Raw genomic sequence first — 23,448 nt, 5'->3', positions numbered from 1 at the left:
TTCCCTACGGAGCCCACTGCTTTTACAATATAATCTTTGAAGTCTCTCGGTCACTTTGCTTCTATACTGCAGCAGAACAGAGGGTCTGACAAAGGGGCTGGGGGACTTCTGCACCATCTTGGTCTTAGGGTCTTCATTTACCCCCTCGCCTCTGCTCCCCCTGGCTCCAAGGAGTCAGGGCTGATTGGTCCTCATTGCTATTGGATGTCTACAGGAAAAGGAGGTCTTGCTTATTTCTCCAAATGGATCTTTGCTGGGAAGGTGGGAGCACACTAGATAGAACTGACCTTCCAGATCAATAGAGGAACCCCCCCAAAGCAGGCATGGCTCATTTCTGCAGCTCTAACGGTGAGGCCATAGTTCCTACAGTGGGTAGACTGAGCCCTGGATATGGGGCCACAATACAGGGCAAAGGTTTCCAAGCTCTGGCTCTCTCACCTATCACCTGGGAAACCCTAAATTCTTGGACACTGTGGTCCTTGTTTATAAAGATGCAAATCATGACTGCCTCCCACATCCGCAACAAGGCGTAGGGGTAGCCCTCAAGTGCACACCCTGTCAGCCATGTGACTGTGATGTACCATGCGGATGTCAGTCTAGCAGAAATGCACCCCCAGCGAGGCCAGCACACCCACCTGAGAGGGTGTCCTGCCCATCACCACAGCCTGGCTCCAGAAGTGCCCTCTGCACAAAGCTCTCCGGCCTGCTTGGGGCAGAACCAGCAACGCCTGCGAGGGCCACAGAGTTCTCACACCTTCCCTGCTTGCAGGTGCCCCTGTGCCTGCTGGACACAAGCCCAGCCCCAGACACGTGGCCACTGCAGTGTAGACACAGTGGCCATTTCAGCACCTGGGCATGATGGGTGTCCGGCACATGGCAAGCATCCCAGCACCTGGGAAAAACAGGAACTTAAAGGAAGACCACGACCACCTGGCTCCATCACAGTCCAGAGCTAACCAAAAGATATTTACGAGCACCTATGCTGTTCAGGCTTCTGGCCAGGATCACCACAGTCCTGCCCACATGGGGACAGATCATGCAGGGTGCCCACAGATGGATCTTGGCCTGGAAGCCTGGGAGGAACAAGGGGTGCCTGTCCTTCACTGTGGGGGCTCAGAGGAAGTTCAAAGGTTGAGTTTGAGCTGAAGGTGAGCAGCCTGGCTAAGGAGGAGGAGCAGTCACTGTAGCCAAAAACTGCTTAATTTCCTTAAGGCTGAAACTACTCATTTGAAAGAAATCAGTAACAGTCACCAGTAAGAAAATTAGGAGGCGGTGATATTATTGTCATCACAGAACTGTTGTGAAGGTCAAATGCAATACCACATGAAGTACCTGCGAGCAAACCTGAGGCACTCTCTGGACATGACATTACTGTCATATTACTCCTGTTTTCTTTCATTATTATTATTATTATTTTAGTTTTTTGCCATAGGGCATATGCACTTGCCAGAAAGAGAGATAGAGAAAAAGACAAGGAAAGGGAATGTGAGAAATCATCCCTCACAGGGGATGGTCAAGCTGCAATCCCTTCTCCTCCCAGGATCCTGGGCACACATACACATAGGCCCAGTGTGAGTCTCAAGCCATCGGGTCCAGGACTCGACCTGTGACCAGCCATATGGGAGTTCAGCACCTTAACCACCGCGCCACCTGCTGGCCTCCTCATATTATTTCTTAATGATAATATCAGAATATCTGGAAGATGGTGATGGGGTGTGGGGAGGATACTAACACGTACTGAACACATAGAATGTGCCAAGCACTGCCCAGGGTGCTTCATGTCCTTGTTTCACTTACCTGTCTCGAGAGCTCTATGAACTATTACTCAGCCAGCTTTAGAGAGTAGCAAATGCACTCAGAGAGGGTAAGGCACCTGCTCAGGTGGCCGAGGAAGAATTGAGGAGGAGGTTCAACTCGGGGCTAAATAATACTTTGGCTGAATGCACTACTGATAGCAGGAAGAGGAAATGTGTCTCATCCCAAAGACACAGACAACTCAGAGAGGGAGGACGCTGAGTGAGATTCTGCCTGTGAGCCAGTCACATGGGCTCAGCCAGTGGAAACACAGGCCATGGCCCGTGCGCTGAGTGGCTTTCCCCTATTGGGGACAGCTGTCCAGCTCCAGGACCCCATCAGGAACACCCTGCAGTGCTGGGAGACAGCCAGATCCCTCTGTTCCTCATGTCAGAGCTGGGATGCTGTGAAGCTGCATGGTAGATGCAAAAGTACTTTGCAATGAAAAATATGGAACAAGGGTTAGCACCGCAGTACAGCAGTTAAGGGAGTGGGATCCCACGTGGCAGACCATAATTTAAATCCTGACTCTCACAACTTGAAAAAAACACTAGGCATGTGTTTGTGCATGCCCAAAATCCTGACAGGGGAGAACCGTGGGGGAAAAAGGATTGAGCATAACCACATCTAATTAGGAAGTGTTTTCTTTCCCCTCCTCCCTCCCCAGCACACTGGCAATAAAAGAGAAAGATACCAGAAGAATCCCTCCACACAGGACTTAAGAGGTATTTGGGTTATAGAAATGTACTTGGTGCTTTTTAACTTACCTTCCTCCCAACCCCTCGCCCCCCCGCCAAGTTTTTGCTATAGGACAGAGAGAGAAGGAAGGAAAGTGAGAAGCCACCCTTTAGGGCAGATGGTCGTGCCGCAATCCCTTCTCCATCATTTTCCTCTCTGGATTTTGGGCAAGCATATACGTATACCTGGTGTAATTCTCAAGCTACCAGGTCCGGGACTCAAACCATGATGCTGGCCATTTGAGATCCAGCGCCTGAACCTCCATGCCATGTGCTGGCCTCTTCACTTGCTCTTTTATGCTTCTTAGTATTTTTCAAGATTTGTAATGAGAAGCAGGGTTTTTGTTTGTTTGTTTTTAAGTGAGAAAAAATTAGGGTAATTTAAATTACAGCTTTTAAGAGAGTTTCTAAGCAGCCTGCGTTCAGAAAAGCACGCTTTCAACATCAGCCTGCAGGGGGCGGGCATCTCCCCACCACACTGCCTAGAGGGGCTGCATCTGAAATGCCTCCCTATGCAATGGATGCCTAAACTCACACGGCTGGGAATGTGTCAACTCAGAGAAGCCAAGAAGCAAGCCAACCCCTACAGCACCCACCAGCCGGACTGGTTGTGGTCACTTAGGAAGGATTTCTGGCAGGAGACACAGACAGACCCCTGGAAGGAGCTGTCCACACTCGCAGGTGCTAGAACGGAAAGCAGCCTTGTCCACAGAGACAGACTTCAAACACATAACTCACTAACCTGGGAACTCAGGCTACTTCTCCCAGAGGGCACAGCTTGAAATGGGCCAGCCAGCACTTGCTAAACCACCTGCCCCCACAGGTCCTGCTGGCACAAATGCATGGCCATACTGAGCAGTTCCTGCTTGAGAGCCCTGGGGGGAAGGATAAAGAGCCAGGCTTGTTATGAGGCAAATGCTCGCTCTGTGGCCTTGGGCAAGTGACTCACCCTCTCTGGGTCTGTTCTCATCGAGAAACAGACAAGTTACCTGCTAGGGTGGCTCTGTGGATATAAACAGATGGTACGAAGAAAGCAGATTGGAACTACAGGGCTGGATTCGAAATGCGTCCCTATGTATTGGACACTTGGACTCACAGAAGGTTGGGAACATGTCAACTCACAGAAGCTGAATAGCAAGCCGGGAAGCATAGAAAGGCAAGGTAAGAGGCCACTTTGTGGAGGTCCAGGCACTGGATCCTAAACAGCCACCTGCACAATTTGAGTCCTGGACCCGGTGACTTGAGAATCACACCAGGTGCCTGTGTGTGCACGCCCAAAATCCCGAGGGGAGAATGGTGGAGAAGGCACATGTGTAGCTGATAACTGAGAGCTCTGATGAGGATGAGAGTGTTCTGGAGGAGGATAACACCCTCTGCTATCCCTGCCAGGCCTGTGCCAAGCACCTTGTACCACCACCTTATTTATTAACCACAGAGGAAGAAATCGAGGCTCGGAGAGGCAAAGCCACTTCACAGGATAACTAGGATTCTTTACAGGGGGAGAGAAAGGATTTCCGGCAGGAGGTGCAGACAGACCCCTGGAAGGAACTGTCCACACGCTTTCCCAGACTTGTCTGAAAAAGAAACTGGCTGCTAGAAGACAGTGAACCTATCAAGATGGGTTTCCCAGCCCTGCTCCACACCTGAGGTGAGTCATTCAGGCAGCAGGTTCGAGAGGCCCAGGATCACACCAGGTGCCTGTGTGTGCACGCCCAAAATCCCGAGGGGAGAATGGTGGAGAAGGCACATGTGTAGCTGATAACTGAGAGCTCTGATGAGGATGAGAGTGTTCTGGAGGAGGATAACACCCTCTGCTATCCCTGCCAGGCCTGTGCCAAGCACCTTGTACCACCACCTTATTTATTAACCACAGAGGAAGAAATCGAGGCTCGGAGAGGCAAAGCCACTTCACAGGATAACTAGGATTCTTTACAGGGGGAGAGAAAGGATTTCCGGCAGGAGGTGCAGACAGACCCCTGGAAGGAACTGTCCACACGCTTTCCCAGACTTGTCTGAAAAAGAAACTGGCTGCTAGAAGACAGTGAACCTATCAAGATGGGTTTCCCAGCCCTGCTCCACACCTGAGGTGAGTCATTCAGGCAGCAGGTTCGAGAGGCCCAGGGATCAATGCCTCTAAGCCCAAATGCAGTGCCAGGGGCCGGCGCCAGGAGACCAAGGTGGTTGGGTGGCATCAAGGCCACAATACTCTGAACCCAAGTCAGGGCCTCAGAGATGGAACCCAGCACTCTGGGGACTGGAAATGATGGTGATAGCTGGCACAGCAAGAAGTGACCACCAAGACACTCCTAAAACACACACGATCGCCCATGACCTCACAGCCATCCTGAGAAATGGCGATGTGGCCACTATTGCCGTGTCCTTCGGAGGAAGAAAGCCAGGTCTGTGCGTGCATGTTCACCTGGTTAAGGGAGGGCTCAGACAGGAAGAAAAGAATAAAGAGAGATGAGAGGAAAGAGCAAAGTTCTGGAAATCCCCACAGGGGAGACGCAGGGCCTACTCTGTCTGAGGGGCTGTGGCCAAACTGGGGGCTCCACCAACTCTTTCCTGCACGGTCGAGGGTGTTGTAACCATGTGTAAGGACATCGCCACTTTCAGCGATCAAGAGAAAAACTAGGGGGAGAAATGAAAATAATGACATTGAAAGGGAGGACTGATACTGAAAATGGTAAGAGTAAGACATTTAGAGTCATCCCAATCATAGAACTTCTATTACAGCACATGAGAATACGTCCCCAAAATTATGGAACATGAAACTAAAGTTAATTTGGGTGCAAAAAAAAAAAAAAAAAAAGGAAAACTGTATATAGTTTTTTTTTTTCATTATCTGCATCTTCCATGGACTTTTTAAGGATACCTTGTATTATTATCATTGTCCCATTGCAGTATTAGTTATTGTTATTCATCTCTTACTGTGCCTAATTTATAAACCAACCCGACCTTAGGTTTATAGTCCAGGAAAAGCACAGCATAGACAAAGTTTGGTCCTATCCACAGTTTCAGGCATCTGCTGGGGGTCTCCGGATGCATCCTCCATGGGTAAAGGGGGATTAGTGTACATTCGGCTATTTTTACCAAGAAAAGCCTGTGCCAAGCGCCCAGAGGGCTTTTTTACATTCCTCCTCCACGGTCACCCTTTCTTAAAGACATGAGTTCTCTGATGTGCCACGAAGTGACAGTTTTATTCATATAGATGACCAGACTTGGAGCCAATTAGAACAAGACACATAATCAATTCTCCCTTTGGACATGCCGGAGGGATATGCCCAGGGCCCTTGATCTCTTAGAAAGTCACAGCTTAGCCTAAACCCTGAGCCCAGCAGCAGTCACGCCAAAACCCCAAGAAGCTCAAGGAAGATGTGGGTACTCAGGGCTCCACCACTTCCCGACCTCACCCAGCAATGTCCTCAGGCAGACACGTCTCAGGGATGACCTCATTGCCTCATTCAAGGTTCTACATTGTCCTGCACTTGCCTTGATTGGAAATCAGCCTACTTCACTGTTAAAACTGAGCTCACCGGGGCCAGCAGTTGGTGTGGTAGTTAGGGCACTGGACTCTCACATGGTTGATCGTGGTTGGATTCCTGGGCCTGGTAGCTTGCCTTCTCACTTTGTCTCTCTTTCTCTCTCTGGTAAAATTTTAATAATAATAATAAATAATTCTTGAAAATAAAACTGAGCTCACTAGAGCTGCAAAGTCTTAGACGTGGCCTCTTTTCAAGTAGGTAACCTCAGGAGCTTAGAATGGCCCCTAGAGGATCCTCCTTTGGGAAATGCCTGTGGGATGTCCCCACAGGAGCTGGCGTTCATACTGTGAGAACAGGCTGGGCGTTTAAAGCATCATGATGGAACTGACAGCCGAGTGCAGTGAGAGCAACAGGGCCATGCCCACGGCCACCATCAACCCTCCCCTGAGCTCAGAAAGCACCACCGCACAGAGACATGGAGCATCACCTCGCCTGCTCACGCGGGTGCGAGCCCCTGTGCACGTACGTGTAATGTCTTTACATCACATCTGGCACCCCCTTGGGAAAGTCAGACACGCTCATCACAGTGTCCTACTCACTGGTTACCCTGGTGTCCAGAGCACGAGCTGTGTGGCAAGCACACACACTTGATAGGGACCTTTGTGGCTGGAAGACCACCCCAAATGGGCAGGAGTTCCAGAGTGCTGCTGAGACACCTGGACGTTGGCCAAACGTGGACTGAAGAGGCGGGTGGTGGACAGGCTGGAGCCTCCTGTGGAGCTCCTGAGGCAGCTCGGACACAGACAGGATTCCACAGAGCAGGAGCAAGGGCAGGGAACAGAAGCCAAGGCAGACATCCACACGGGAGATGGGAAGGCTAGGAAGGGATGGAGCACAGAGTAGGGGGCAGAAGGCAGGGCCACCCAGGAAGGAGGACAGGGATGAGGCTAGGGAAAGGGGAGGGGCAGGGAGCACAGAGATGGGCAGGAGCAGTAAGAGTTCCCATGCAGAGCACAGTAGGGGTAGCAGCTCCCCCACCCCACAACCCGCAGTGCCCTGCAAGAGCCCAGACTGCTCCCACACTCAGCAATGCACCAGGCTGGGCTTACCAGGAAGACAGGACCAATAGCGTGTGCGTGTGCATGTGCGTGTGTGTGTGTGTGTTTCCATGCAAACATTAAGGGGGTCTTCAAAAAATTCATAGAAAATGCATATTATAGTAACCACCAGATAGCATAATGGTTACATTGCGGAACTCCCATGTAGCCGACCGTGGTTCAAGTCCTGGACCTGATGGCTTAAACCTCACGCCGGGCACATGTATGTGCAAAAATCTCTAAAAAGAAAATGCATATTACAAAAAAAAAAAACTATGTGTGAATTTCATTTTTTTTGCACAAAAACATGTACTTTATTTCCATCTTTCCATGAACATTTCAAAGTCCCATTGTGTTTGTACAGACACATATATAATATACAAAGACAGAGAAAAAGAAGAGCAAAAGAATCTTAAAGAATTAAACACCTATATGTAAAAATTAAAAATATATATTTTAAAGAATTGGCTCATGCAATGATGGAGGCTGCGAGTCAGAGCTCTGCAGGGCAGGCCAGTGGGCTGGAAGCCCAGAAAGAGCTGACGCTGCCCCTGATGTCCGAAGGCCCTCTGCTGGTGGAAGTCCTTCCTTCTGGGGAAGCTCAGTTTTCTCTTGGGACTTCAAGTGATTCAAACCCTGGAAGGTGATCTGCCCTACTCAAATTCTCCTGTGTTCTTTGTTAGCATCTTTGAAAACACCTTCGTGGCAAAATCTAGAATACTGTTTAGGGCTGACCATAGCCCAGTCATGCTGACACATGAAAGTAGCCATCACAGGGGAAAAGACTTTGCCCTTTTCTTAAAGTAGAACAGGTGGGTGGTAAGAGGGTAGCACCATGACCTGGTGGTTAAGGTGACCAAGTCCCACAAGGATGACCACGTAGTTCAAGGCCTGGTCTTGGTGGCATGAGAAGCATGCCAGGCTTGTGTACATGTGTGCCCAAAATCCTGAAAGGAGAGAGACGTGGAAAACAGACAGCGGTGTGACCATTCCCACAGAGGGTGCTTTCTCCCTCTTCCTCTCTCTCTGACTCAGTCTCTGTCTCTCTGGCAAGCACATGAGCCCTCTAGCAAAAGCAAACAAAAAGAAAGCAAAACAGAAATGTCAAGACCATGGAAGAGCACATTCCGCAGGCCAGCCCCTGCCACCCGATCCTCCAAGGCCTTGCCCAGAGTAGGCCTGGAGCAGCTCACGTAGCCTCGGTCACAGCGCAGACCAAGTGGGTGCTTCTCCTGACTGTATGTGATGATGAACCAGAAACGACCAAGCGTGAGAAAAGCCAGGTCAGTCAGTGCCCACCCTCACCCTCACCCATCAGCTCTTTGAATGTCCACATTCTTCATTCTCTGACCACAGCGAGGGGGACCATGCCCCCAGCCCAAGATGAGTAACAGCCCTCTCTGCCTGGCCTCTTGGGAGGACAGTCCAGACTCTTTCTGCCTGGACACCTCCAGGCCTGCCCTGCGGTGCTCCCTGTATCCAGCTCTGGCAGGGAGGGTATAGACCTCTGCCTTCATGTCCTTCCACACACAGCACCTGCAGCTTCCTTGGCAAGCCCTCTGCTCTCACTCCTTCCTAGAACACCATTTCCTCTCTTCACTTCAAGCCCAGGGGTGGTAATGGCTCCCAATGTTGCTGGTTAACTGGGCTCCACTTCAGCCCAGCCCAGCCCACACTCGTACCTGACCCATTGAAGACTTTATTGAAGATACCGGGTGGATTGTGTTTCTGTCCAAGACCCTAGACGACACTTCTCCTAACCCCCATGTTGTAGGGCAGTGTGTGTGTGTGTGTGTGGGGGGGGTCTTAAAAGACACACTTGCACACAAATCAAGCCTTACACTGGGCCACCTGTGCTCAGAAATCAGGGCTCCCACTGGACCATATGTGCTCAGAAAGCACCTGGCCCAGTGCTCTGTCGGGGCACCCAGAGTGGTGAGGATCTAGAGGGTATGTAGCTCCTTGGAAGATAGCATTCGCTCCCTAACGCTAGAGACTGTGTGAGCAGAATTGCAACAGCCTCATCTAATAGTCCAGTGAATCCAGAGAAGACAAAAATGCCTATTTCTAGGTAAATATACCTGTTCTAAATGCTGATGAGTAATTCAAATATTTTAGGAACTCTGGGTAGGTCAAACAAAACACCCACAGGCAGAACCTCACGTGCAGCTGTCCTGCCGTCTGGAGGAAGCCAGGGGAAAGGGGGTCAGTGTCCGGGTAAAGTGGGTGAGAACAGAGCCTGTACCTGGTGGATCTCATGCCAGCCATTCTCGTCCTTGCAGCACACTGAGGCGTGTTCGTGGAGGAGGAGCTCACAGCAGTAGGGGTCGCCCCCGACGATGGCAGTGTGATACAGGGGTGTAAGGCCGTAACTGTCTTTGTAATCCGGAGATGCTCCAAGCTCTAAGAGAGTCTAGGAAAACAATTCGAAGTTGTGGTCATTGGTCTCATGACTCCTCTTCTGCCAAGTGAAACGATCAAGAAAAAGGAACAAACCCTGGGCTTCCAGTGTTGTTCCTGGGTCTCCCAGAGTTAAGGAGGTCCTAACGTTAAGATGGTGATGTTTCTGGCCCTGAAATAACAGATGGTGCCTAGGCAGGCACTGGAGATGAGGGGACATCCTGCAGACAGGGATCTGTGGCACGCAGACCTCTCTGTGGCCTGGTGACCCTGGGATCCCAGTGGAATAGCAGTGGGCAACAATAACATGAAGGCAGCATTTGCAGAGAAAAGCTACACTATTCCACCTCAATGGACAGTATAGGCCCAGCTAGGTGGTGTAGAGGTTAAGGCAGCTAGATTCCCACACAGCCAACTGTGCAGCTCGAGTCCCAGACCCAGTGGCTTAAAAAACACACTTGGTGTGTATGCAAGCATACCTAAAATCCCCAGAGGAGAATGGACTGTGGTGTGGTCATCCCCCCTGGGGGGGGTGCTTTCTCATTTTCCCTCTCTGTCTATCTCTGGTGAGTGCACATGCTCCATAGCGAATGGATGGATGGACGGATGAGTGAATAAATGCACCGCATAAAACCCCATCGGTGTGCTTGTTGAGAGTGGCCAACCTAGCCAGCTCCACTGTGGATGCTTTCAGTTTGAGGAATCCAGCTGAGAAGATGCAGCTGAAATGAAGCTGAGAAGCTCAGACTTTAGAGAACAGCCTCCACCTTGGGGGGTCAACCTGTAGCAGGCATGCCCTGTTGCTCCTCACCAGGGTCTGATGGAGATGGCTTGGAAATTCACTGTTCCGTCCATAGGCTCCACATTATAGCATTAGAGCAGGTACAACAGGCACCGACAGTAGCAAGACCAGGCAGGGATAGAACCTATACCCTACATTGGCTTCTGATGACTCAGAGGTGACCTCAGCAAGGCTGATCCAATGCCTATGGGCTGGGTTTGTGGCCTCCTGCCAGGGATGGGGGCTCAGCATTGCCTTGTGGGTTGAAAACAGAAGTCCTCTGACTTAGAGGTGGAAAGATTACTTTTTTTTCTTTGAGAGAGAGAGATTTTTGCTACAGCATGCGTGCACTCACTGGAAAGACCGAAAGTAAGAAATCACCCACTGGGGGGAATGGCCACACCACAATGCCTTCTCCTCTCAGGATTTTGGGTACGCATACACACATGTCCAGTTCTGAGTTTCAAGCTGCCAGGTCCCAAATCCGAACAGCGGTCAATTACATGGGTGTTCAGTGCTTCAATCACTACACCACTGCTGGTCCCAGAAAGAAGACTTTTTGTGAAGAGTAAATTTAAAACCAACAGTCCCTACAAGAGAGGGTGGGAACCCTGAGCACTGGCTGCAGTTCCCAGTCCCAGCGGGAGCACAATTCACAATCCTCTTGGGGTGGGCATCATGGGGATGGCATGGGGTAGACACAGGGCATCACAATGGGGAAGGGGTGTTATCCACGTAAGATGGGCACCCAGATTTACCTTCAGGGCAACTTGGTTCCTGGCACGGGCGGCTTTGTGCAGGGCAGTCATCCCATCTTTGGCACGGAAATCCAGGTGAGCCCCGCCATTTTTGAGAGCTTTGATGGCCTCCATAGAGTCATCCAGCTGGGCAGCCAGGGTCAAGGGGGTTTCTGAGGGGTCCAAACACACACACTTTAGAGTTGGCACTCAGGGCCAGCCACCAAGTCATGCTGCTCACCTGGCCATGTTTGAATGCCTAAAATGAGCCTAAAAAGCCACCTCAGGGTACTCATAGTCCCAGCCACCTGTGGACCCAAAAGTCCATGCAGTCAGAGTGGCTCAGGCAACCCAGTGGCGATGGCAGTGACACGTAGATTCACCTGCTACAACAGTGGTGGGTGAGGTTTCAACAGCATTGCTATGGGAGGCTTCCCCTGCTCTGAGTCCACAGGATCCTGCAGAACCACCAGCATGTTCCCCTTATGGGAGGAGTGGTAGAGGGCACTAATGAGAGAGCAGAAAGGCAGATGAGTGCCTTTCTCCATCCCCTTTCACGGTACTGGGGGAAGCATTCTGACAGGACTTGGGCTGCAAGGGTATGAACACGAATGCGCCATGGCGTCCCAGCTCTCGGGAGCTCTCCATCTGGCCAAGCAAAAGCCTTCATTATCAACACAATGCAAGGTGACATAGGAGGTGGCAAAAGTCCAGGGAGCAGAGGATGAGGGCTGCCTCTGAAGGGTCATGAAGGGTCCCCCCCAACTCCATGTGGATGACCCTGGACCAGTTTGTAGCTGGCTGCAGCTGACAACATCAATATCTGGCATAATACATCTTTCCGTGCACTCCTAATGTTTCTTGCGTGACACTGTGGAGCAAAGTGCACTGTGGTGGGGTAGTTCATGTCAGAGGCTTTTCTCTTCCAGAAAAATGCAAGCAAGACTATGATGCTATGCAAGTTCCCAGAGTTTTGGCCAATGCCATATTGAATACAGGATGGGTTTCCTGGGACATAAACCTCCTCCTAAGTCGAGGAGCATCTATAAACAAAAAGTCCATCTATCTTCAAGCATAGAGAATAAAAGACCTGGACATCTTATGTGGGGTTGCACCCCCTTCTGACCGTCCATCTCAGACCCATCTCATGGCTCAGACTGACGCACCCACCTATTTTAATTCCTCCATTTAATTATCCATCAATAGGCACCGTTTGAGTACTCTTTCAGTTTACCATAGAAACCATTCTGCAACACGCTTTTTCTTTTCTTTTTAAAGTTTATCATTTATTTCATCCCTGAAGTGAGAGAGAGAGAGAGGGAGAAATAGCACCCCCTAACATGTTCTCAGCGTCATGACCCTCCCTCAGCCCTCAGCCACAAACCATGAGCAAGCACAAGCCTGGCACACTCAGGGAGGTCTTCGAACTTGAACTGGGAACCTTCCTCTGTAGACTTGCTGCAGAAATAATCTCGTTTGACTCCTGCACCATCGCCTGGCCTATGTTTCATGGTGAGATGTACAGGCTTCACCTACTCCTGTAATTAGGGTGTGCAATGCAGACGTAGTCCAGTGTACGTCTGTTTACATGTGCTCTCCTGATGGACAAAGCACGCTTCCCATTTTCCCCAATTACAAACAATGCTGTCGCATATAGCTCTGTTGTATACCCAAGAGAGGGATCTCACTGTGCAGACTTTTTATAGAAAAGTAAGATTTTTCTCTCTAGGGGCTTGGGTTAGGGTGGGAGATACTTCTTACATAGGAAACAGCAAGAAGGTGTGGTGTGGTGTAGCCAAGGGTGTGTGGGATCAAGACCAGCCAGGACCATAGGCAGTACATGCACATACAGATTTGAAAGTGGGTAAATGTGCAGAGAGAAACCCAAGGAGAGACCCCTGCCTGCTGGAGAGACAGGGAGAGGGAATGATCAGCCTTGAGCACCACCTTACCCAGGTGGCTTCCCCAGTCAACACACTAATATCCAAAAACATCTGAGGGTTCTCTACTATGGAATGAAAAGACCACCATGGGGAGTGGTGGGTTAGAGGAATAATCACTCCTTAAAGGGTACAAAGAGACTGGATCATTAGGAGCGACCAGAATCTACGCTTAAAATTCAAATCTTACAACACCTTCATTTGGGGCAAGGTTCACCTTCAAAACAGTGAGGACCTTTCTTTATTTGACTGTTTACACGGGCTCAATGATAAAGGTAAGTGGCCCAAGTAGATGCTTTTTCACAAAGATTATACTGCGCTATTTTCATAGGTGACGACCTCAAAGTGCATTATCGTACGAAGGCGAATACTATCTCAGAGAGACCTGGTAACAAGTTATAAAGCAACTGAGGCTTAATCAAGGCCAAGCTATGCCTTGGTGGACAGTACTGGGCACTGCCACTTTGACAAACAGTTTGGCACAGTTTGGCAGTTTCTTAGAAAGCTAACCGTAGTCTTATGATACAACCTAACCATTGCACTGCTGAGTACCCCAAATGAGCTGAAAAACATATGTCCACACAGAAATCTGCATGTTAATGGTGGTAACAATTTCATTCACTACCAAAACTTAGAAACAACCAAGATGGCCTTCAGTAGGTGAGCGATTAAACAAATTATGGTCCATCCACATGGTGGCAACTTATTCAGCACTAAAAAGAAATGATCTATCATGTTACGAAAACATGTGGAAGAAGTTTGGGTATGTGTTACTAAGTGAAAGGAGTTGACAGTCTGAAAAGGCTACATGCCATATGATTTCAACTATGTGATGTTCTGTAACAGGCAAAACTATGGAGATAGTTAAAAGATCGGTGGTGCCAAAGATTATAAGGGAGGGAAGGCGGGAGGGAGGAAGGATTTTTAGGGCAGTGAAACTACCGTCTCCCTCTGTATAATGCCGTGGTGATGGCTACATGACCGGACACAGAGAATGTACAACAAAGGCCAAGAGTGAACCCCAATTAAAAAATAGACTTTAATAATAACAAATCTCAGGGCCAGCAGGTTGCATAGTGGTTAAGGTGCTGGACTCCCACATGGCTGACTGTGGTTCAAGTCCCATACCTGGCAGCTTCAAACTCACACTAGGCGCATGTGCATATGTGCCCAAACTCCTGAGAAGAGAATAGAGAAGAAGGGATTGTGGCATGGCCACCCCCCTGGGGTGATTTCTCACTTTCTCTCTCTCTGTCTCTGTCACTCTGGTGAGCACATATGTCCTGTAGCAAAAACAAACAAACAAACAAGCAAAAACTATCAAAATAATAATAATAATAGATCTTAGGCCAGCTCTGTGGACCACTGGCTTAGGTAGCCAGATTCCACATGGCCAGCTGTGTGATTCAAGTCCTGGACCTGGTGGCTTGAGAAACACACCAGGTTCATGTGTGCGCACAACTAAAATCTCAAAGCGAGGGGGAGGAAGAGAAGGGGTTGTCGTGTGACCATTCCCATGAAGGGTGCTTTCTCATCTTCCTTCTCCCTCTCCCTCTGTCTCTCTCGGGCAAGCCCATGTGCCCTCGAACAAAAACAGAAAAACCGCATTGGCTCAGCAATTGTAACAAATGTATTATGCTAATACAAGATGTTAGCTGATAGAGGAACGTGTCTGATTTCTCTGTAAACCTACTCCTGGCTCTGCACCTGACGCTAAGACACCCACCTGTGGACCCTGTCCCTGCCTCTATGTTGCTCCTTCCGTGTCTTTCTTTTTTGCCTCATTTTCTTGACTTAATGCATTTTATGTTCCATGTGCTTTGATAAGCTACCTCTACTCCCTTCCAGAATGTGGTAGGGTATAAATAAGAAAAACCGTGAATAATTGGGTACTATATTTAAGCTCCCACTTAAAAAGCAAGTCTCTTTGTATTAGGAACTATACCCAGCAAACCAAATGCACCCGAATATATTCAGCCGTGGCACAGGGAGTTATTTACTCTGTCGTCTACAAGCTGCCTTCATTTGCACTGGGTAATTTGTGTGCCTGTAACCCTCGGCAGACTGATGTTTACGAGGTCCCAGAACCATAGTTCTTCGAATTGCCCCATATTTCCAAGAGCTATTATTTCCAGGGAATTACATACAGTGGTTCATTCGGATGCTAAGGTGAGACAGCTGGAAATGGAATGTCAGTCGTCACAAATATCAAACAAGCCCCCCTCTGTTCTTCAAGCCAATGCTCTGTGGAGGCACCCAGGGTTCAGGGATCTAGAAAGTCTGCAAAACCTTCTAATTGGGCCATGTGGGAGCTGAGATGGGACTCCCCAGGAGTCCAGCTCTAGCCGCCTGTGACAGAACCAGGCACGACTGGGCATGGGAGTACGCAAGCTCCTAGGAGAAGCTCACAGCCTGACAAGCAGGGAGTGTGTCCCTGCTTGGAAACTGACTCCATAATTGGTTCCTATAAAAGAAGTCCAGACACATCAGCGGTGCCCTGCAAAATCTGGCACAAGAAAGGACTACTCCATTTTTTAGCTTCTCATCAAGATATTTAAAGAGGTTCAAGGTGTTTCTAGCTTTAAAAACAGCCCTCCTTTGTCATGCTGGGACTTCCTTCAAGTTTGGAAGCAAGAATGAAAAATAAAAGCACTAGACTAAATCGAATTGTCAATATTATTCCTTTCCAGGAATTGGAAACATCAAAGTATGCGATGAGTCCCAAGACCCCAGTGGGAGAGGTCTTAAGTTTTTAAACAACTGTCATCCTTGTTAATGAATGAAATCTACATTTTAAACAAGCAGCAGACAGTGGCTTGTAATAACACAGGGGCTATTTTGCTTTATCTCTCTTTTTTTTTTTTTTTTTTTTTGGAGAGGTTTTTGCTATAGGGTGCGTGTACTCGCCAGACAGACAGAGAGAGACAGAGAAACAGAAAGCGAGAAATCAGCCCCCAGGGGGATGGCCACGCCGCAATCCCTTCTCCTTCATTTTCCTCTCGGGATCTTGGGCACGCACGCACACGCCCGGCGTGAGTTTAAGCCACCGGGTCCGGGATGCAAACCGTGGTCGACTACATGGGAGTCCAGCGACATAGCCATTATGCTAACTGCTGGTCCCCCAAAGGCTATTTTGCTTTCATTGACAGGTGCCCATTGCACTGGGACTTAATTATCTCCTGCAAATCACTCAATCTGGAAGGCTGCTCTCACCTGTCCCTTACTCAGGGATGTGAGTCTGGGTCTGAGCATCCTGGCATTTCCTGAGCTTAAGACGCAGGCTGCCTCCAACTCATGCACAGAGAATGAAGAAGTCTGGTTTTCCGCCAGATTCATTTGCTCACTGGGTGGCTTTGACAGTCACCAAACTCAGTATGGCGCCACTGCAGCCCAGAATAGGAACATGCTAAGGCTGCAGGAGCTGCTGAGGAGGAAAGTGTGTCTGAAAGCGAATGTGGGCAAGCTCTTCCCTTCTGCCGGGGGACTGCCTGGAGGTGAGCAGCAACTCATCTCTAGACTGCCAGCTGGACTTGCCCTGCCCCTGCCAGGAACAAGGCAGGGAACAGAGACCTCCACTGCCCCCCTCTCTTTTCACCAGGGATTCCAAGTATGGACCCTCGAGGGCAAGCGGAGCCCAGGCTCTGCTTCTTCCCTGTGCCCATGACCCGGCAGCTGCCTTGCTTGGGGCTGCAGGGACAGTGTGAAAGGCTGGGCAGGTTACCCATGACAGACACACCCTCGCAGTGCCAGAGGCTGGACGTCTGAGATGCGGTCCCAGCACCTTCCGAGTCTGGTAAGGGCCTACCCCCTGGCTGGCAGATAGTGCCTTTGCACTGTGTCCCCGCAGGACAGGGGAGCAAGGGAGTGTCCTGTGGCCCCTACAATAAGGGCACTGATCCCGTCACGAGGTTCTGCCCCATGACCTGATCATCTCCCAAAGCTCTGGAACTAGGTGTCAACACAAAAACTGGAGGCTGCGAACATCCAGATCATTGCAACCGCCTGTGTCAGCTGTGAGTCTTGCGCTCCTCTATGGACAAAGGGGCCAGTAAAGAACCCACACCACGGCCGCACGCGTATTAAGGGAGCTGAGGCCTGCCTCGCCCCAGGACAGGGTTGGAGCGCAGCGAGCTGTCAACACACAGCAGCTGCAATCACTCAGTGCCCTTATTACGGTAGGGTGGGTGACAGTGCCAGTTTGCCTGGGACCAAGGGGTCTTCCCGGGTGTGGACATTCAAATCATGGGCAGTTCCTGGGACATGCCGGTCACCCTCCTTACTACGTGGAGACAGCCCACCAATGCCATCCTCCATTTTTCTCCCCTGCACCTAAAACAGGGAGAAAGCAGCATTTCCCGAGTTTCTGTCACGCACAGGCAGTGTGGCCGACACTGACCACAGGGAGGTGCTGTAAACCCTCCTGAGAATGACCTGCACTCCCACTCCTAACCTGCACGCCCATCAAATGTGGCACTTCTTCACCCTCTAGCTATCACCAGCTAATTTAGGAGATGAAGAGAGAGAAGTTCAGAGGGGCTCATTAACCTAGTCTTTTGAAGCCAGCACTGAAATCTGCTGGCCCCTCCTGGTGCTCCCTCTCCAGGCGTGGGCACAGAGCTGGCATTCAGAGGGCTCATCTCCCTCTGTGGTCCCCACTCAGGGGTCACTGTCCTGCACTACTGACGTCCAGGGTCTCGAACACTGCTGCTTCATCTACTGTTGGGTGTGTGTATCTCCACTGGGAGGATAACTTGGTCCATCAACTGTGTCTTGACCAATGCAAAGAAAACTGAGCAAAATGTTTCCCTGACAGCACCTGGCTCTGGCCTCTCGTATGAATTATAGTCAGGGTGCTACACACCACTGTCCTGGAAGGTCCTGCTAGTTGGTTTGTTCGGAGATCATCCAGCCTTGTTCACTTTTCTCATTTTCCTCCTCACCCTGGGCTCCCATTTACCCTCCCCTCACTCAGAAACTGTCTGCTTCTCTCCTGATTTGGAGATAGGAGTGAGAAGTCTTAAAACATCGACAACAAGTGGTGGAGTTGGGGTGGGGCCCTGGGATGGCTCCAGTCCTGTCTGTGGCGGAATCTTGACACTTGACCTCTGGTTTCCGAACTTTCTGCCTTAATTGTACCCTTGTCCCTTTTGGCTTGCTGTAGCCTTTTTCTTTTCCTTTTTTTTTGTTTTAAAAAACTCCACTCTGTTTGATCGCTGGTCATTATGTAAATATCCTGCACATGGACAGTTACAGCAGCTGAATCCACAACTGCCAAAACTTGGAGGCAACCACGATGATGTCCTTCAGTAGGTGAACAGATAAACACAAGCTGGCCCCTCCAGAAAATGGAGTATCACTCAGTGCTTAAGAAAAAAAAAAAAAAAGAGCTACCAAGCCGTGAAAAGACATGGAGGAACCTTAAATGGCTATTACTAAGTGAAATAAGCCAATTTGAACAAGCCACACACAGTATGATTCAACTCCAACAGTCTGGAGAAGGCGGCGAGAGGACCAGCGGTTGCCAGGGCTCAAGGAGCGGGGGAGGAACAGGCAGAGCACAGAGACGTTCAGGGCAGAAACTACTCTGTGTGGTAATGCGGCACATACGTATCATCGTACGTTTGTCAAAAGCCACAGAACGTACAACACAGAGAGGACTCACATAAATTCTGGACTTCAGTTCATAGTAATCTATTGGGGCCAGCAGGTGGCATCGTGGCTAAGACACTGGACTCCCACCTGGCCAATCACGGTTTGAATCCGGACCTGGCATCTTGAAAATCACGCTGGGCACATGTGCATACATGCCCAAAATCCCAAGAGGAAAAATGGAGAAGGGACTGTGGCATGGCCGTCCTCCCTGAGGGATGATTTCTCACTTTCTTTTTCCGTCTCTTTGTAGAGCACACGGGCCCTTAAAATAGCAATAAAAATAATAATGTGTCAATATTGTCTTATCAGCTGTAACAAGTGTGCCATACAATTGTGCAATGTTAATAAATACAAGAAGTAGGAGGGGCAGGTAATGTGGAACTCTGTACTCTCTATTTAATTTTCTGTAAAACTAAAACTCCCCCCTAAAAATGAAGTCAACTAAAAAAAAAAAAAAAAAAGTAAGGGAGGGAATGCTCTGCTTTGCAGAGGAATAGTAACTGCTACTAGAAGAAAAATTGACAGAGAAAATCTATCTGGCAACCACTATGTGAGAAATGATTCCATCACTGCTTTATATTTTTAAATTGAAAATAATGATTGCTGGGACTAGTGGGTGGCGTGGTGGTTAAGGCACTGGATGCTCCCACATGGCTGACCACAGTTCAAGTCTTGGACCTGGCGGCTTGCTTTCTTATCTTCTCTCTCTCTCTCTCTCTCTGTGTATCTCTCTGGTCAAATTAAAAAATGAATGACCGAGTAAATAAAGTTCAATAAATTTTTAAAAAAAGAAAATAATGATTGCTGTTGAGAATAAAAACAGAACCCTGCGTTTCTACACTTGGTCTCATAAGCATGAATAGATCTGCCCTCCTAAATCGTGCTCTTGAGCAGGAGCTGGGGAGGGTGCAGGGTTGGAGGGTGGGGCAGGGGCAGGTGCCATCTCAGCCCCCTGGGCCTGCTGGACACCCCAGAACACCTGTCCTTAGTCATGTGCTTTGTCAGGAGGCACTTTACAGGGATCTGACTGGAAAGGGGTTCCTGCTGTTTCTGTGGGTTTGGTCTTCTCCTCAGTAAGCCGGCAGGGACAGTGCCACGCTGCCTTCACTGATCAGCAGCCCCCATCATATCCACCCAGCTCTGGGGGACGTTGTGAAGGGTCCCACTTCTGCTGCTCTCGTCGTCAGGGATCACTGCCCAGGAAGGCTCACTGCAGTCAAGGAGTTTAAGCTTGGTCCTGACTCAGTCCTGATAGCAGCAGGGTGAGCTCCATGAGGGCCCTGGGACAGAGCTGCACACCTCTGCTTTGAAACAGCAGAGTCTGCACGTGTTCTTAGATGCAGAAAGGGTCTCTCCTGGAGGCACAGTCATTTCAGAACTCTTAAGTCCACAGGACACCAACACCCCAGTGAAAGAAGTACGGAGAAGCCTGGCTCGTGATGGGAAGGAGCAATTAGAGGGGTCATGTGGGAAGAAACGAACAGCTCAGAGTGCACCCCCTCGCTCCTTCTCCTGCCCACCAGAATGAGGCAGAGAGATGGGCACTGTGCCTAGACTCAGCTCCCCATAGGCTCATCGGAAGCCATGATGAGGCCAGGACAAAGATGGAGCAGTTCTCCCCAAGCCAGTGGGACCCAAGGCCCAGGGAAGAATGCAGGTCAGGGAACCTGAGGACACAAATCTGGGTCTATATGAAGGTCACCTGTGAATGAACCCAAAGGCTCAAGTGCATGCTCAGGACCCCATGGCCCACTTACATTTAGCACTCACATGCTGGGGAGCTATCACTCCCAGCATCAGCTGGAAAGGCTCCTGGCTACACAGAGCAGAGCCCAGTCCGGAGGATGACACAACAGAGAGGCCGGCCACATTAGCACAGAGAGAGACATGGCCAAAAAGCTCAGGCTCTCTGAGGCCACAGAAGGCTTCCTGTCACTCCCCTGCCCTCAAACACCTGGGCCTTCCCTTCCTCGTGGAGGTCAGCGATGGGCCTGGTGCCGCCATCTCCCGCCAGGCACCTGCAGGCCATACCTCACTCTCAGTGTGCCAGCTCTGTCTGGCCCCAGCAGTGCACACTCTCAGCCTTCCTGCCCCTACCGAGTGCACGTGCTCCATCCCACCCTCTCCCAGTGAGCTCTCCTGCAGTGTCCTGATGTCTCTGGCATCACGGCTGCACTCAGGAGCGAGCCCATTGCCCTGCTCGAACGCTGCTCACATCTAAACGAAGTCCCAGGAGCAAAGAGGCAAGGGAAGCACCCCAGCCAGGTCTGACGGTGCAGGGACATGCCTGGGGGGGGCTACTGGGTGCTCTGCCTCCCCAGCTTCAGGGCCAGGGGGCCCCCCACAAATGATGAGAAAGTGTCATTCTTCAGCGGACAAGGCATTTATTGTGTGCTTACTAATTTTGAGGCATGACACCTGTGTGTGACGATGGCACAGACCCCGGCAGGAGCCAGGAGCAGGCTGATACACCCCGAGAGGAGGAGGTCTCCACTCCCTTGAGTATAAGAGGAACGTTCTTTAGCCCAAAATAAGCCGTCTGATGAGGTGCACGCTCCAAGTTGCTATGGAGACTCTCACCTGAGCTGCTCTCAGATTCCCACATGGACTTAGCCTCGGCCTGCCAGCTTTGGCAGCTGTCTCCATGGCACGGGGCTCTCATGTGGGGTGGCTGTGCTCCCACCCAGGGGACACTGGGCAACATCCACAGACACTGCTGGTAGTTAAAGGTGGTTGCTACAGGCGTCTAGCAGTGGAGGCCAGGGATGCTGTCAACACCCTCCAGGGCATAGGTCACCTCCACAGGAAAGAATGATCCAGATCAAAACGTCAATGGTGCCAGGTATGAGCCTCACATTCGGGCTGGCCCCATAGTGCCATGGTCACAGGCTGTGCATTCGGACCCAGATCCAGACTGCAGTTAAGAGTCTGGGTCCTGGTGACTTGTAAAACACGCCGGGTGCGTGTGTCTGTGTACCCCAAATCCTGAGAGGATAGAGAAATTGAGGAAAAAGGATTACAGTGTGACCATTCTCCACTAGGAGGGGTTTTTGTTCTCTCTCCCAAGTGCACACACCCTCTGGTACGTAAGGGTAGAAAAAAAGTGCAAACCAAAAACCTCATATTCATGGAAGTACCAAGAACCTGTGACATTCTTTCTTCATGAATGCTTAAAGGCTCACGCTCACAAGGAATTTGGTTTCCAGCAGGGGAGGTGAGATAGTCCTGTGCTTAGGCCTGGTAGGAGGCCCGTGCCGGGCAGAGACAGAAGTGCGTATCCCCGGCGTCTATAAATATACGAGGCCCAGGTGCCCCGGGATGGCCTGCAAGTCATTCATTCATTCCCTCACTCAAGAACTATGTGCCAAGCACCCACTGAGTATAGGGACTGTGTGCTGAGTCCTGGGGACACCATGGTGAGCAATGCAGGTTCAGCTCTTCTGCTCAAGGAGCCACTAGGCTACAAGAACATACTTTAAAAAACAAAGAAGATCAACATAGCGTAATGGCTATGTCGCTGGACTCCCACGTAGTCGACTGCGGTTCGCGTCCCGGACCCGGTGGCTTAAAACTCACGCCGGATGCGTGTGCGTGCGTGCCCAGGATCCCGAGAGGAGAATGGAGGAGAAGGGATTGCGGAGTGACCATCCCCCCTGGGGGGTGATTTCTCACTTTCTGTCTCTCTGTCTTTCTGGTGAGTGCACGTGCCCTATAGTGAAAATCTCTCCAAAAAAAAAAAAAAAAAAAAAACAAAGAAGATCAAGGACGACAGAATATGCATTAGGTCTCACACAAGCACCCACCTCCCGTCTCCAGGTCATGGAAATTGGGATCCAGGCCTCGATCCAGCATCTTGATGATTTTCTCCACCGAACGATGCTGAATATGATCCATGCATTTCTTCAGATTGGTCTAAAAGAAAGCAAAAAACAAAACACAGAAATGTTTTTATAAGAAATGATGCTACAGGCTACAGGGAGGTCCCTTACTGAGGTATACGTTCATCTTTCCTGTCAGAGCCCCTCCTAGACCGACTGCCCACACAGGGTTCACTGAGCAGCGGTTGTGTCTGGAACCCCAAGGCTGAGCACAGTAACAACACTTGGCACGCACAGTCATCCTGTTCGAGGTGAATGTTTCTAACCCCTCGCTATCCCACTGTTCACTGTCCTTGTGCAATGGACTTAATGTTTGTGTCCTCCAAAAATTCTTACATCATAGAATTCCCTACCCAATGGTATTGACGGGTGGAACCTTCGGAAGGTGATTAAGTCACAAGGCAGAGCTCCCATGAGTAGAGTTAGTGCCCTTGTCAGAGGATTCCCCCAGAGCTGCCTTGCCCTTTCACCATGTGAGGATGCACATAGAAGAGCCATCTATGAGCCACTGAGCAGGCCTCCACCAGACACTGGGCCTGCCACACCTCGACCTTGGACTTCCCAGCCTCAGGAACTAGGAAAAGTAAACATTCTGTTGTTCATACGTTACCCAAGGTATTTTATTATAGCAGCCAAAAAATCCTCCTTGACTTGACTGGCATGGCCTCCCTGACAAAGACAGTGTCCATGGCATGAATGCTGCAAGGGCCCAGCAGGATGGGTGCTCTAGGAACAGAGTCCCACGGCACTCTCAGCCTGGTACTGGACACTCCTGTAATGCGGCCCTTCCGCTCCCTGTTGCTCAGTGTGAGACTGACCTTGTTGTGGTCTCTATCAAGAGCATTTTAGTAAGGTCTGGGCTGATGGCACAACGGTAGAAACTATCATAGTGCTTGACATGCACTGTTTACTCCAGCGTGGGTCCAGATCCCACCCTCCAAGAGGGT

General features: G+C 50.1%; 1 protein-coding gene across 1 annotated transcript in view; it reads right to left on the bottom strand.

Moving 5' to 3' along the window:
* LOC102495642 (SH3 and multiple ankyrin repeat domains protein 2) overlaps window positions 1-23,448 on the bottom strand; it is a gene marked incomplete at its 3' end in the record, with an annotated part of 501,991 nt that overhangs the window by 335,952 nt on the left and 142,591 nt on the right. Inside the window, 3 exon segments of the mRNA XM_006141097.3 lie at window positions 9,359-9,526; window positions 11,053-11,204; window positions 22,427-22,535. Coding sequence (XP_006141159.2) covers window positions 9,359-9,526; window positions 11,053-11,204; window positions 22,427-22,535 — 429 coding nt within the window.

This window comes from Tupaia chinensis, unplaced genomic scaffold (assembly GCF_000334495.1).
Source record: "Tupaia chinensis unplaced genomic scaffold, TupChi_1.0 Scaffold000047_1, whole genome shotgun sequence".
Lineage (NCBI taxonomy): Eukaryota > Metazoa > Chordata > Mammalia > Scandentia > Tupaiidae > Tupaia > Tupaia belangeri.
The sequence above is the reverse complement of the archived record's forward strand: the minus strand, read 5'-3'. Positions and strand labels throughout refer to the sequence as shown.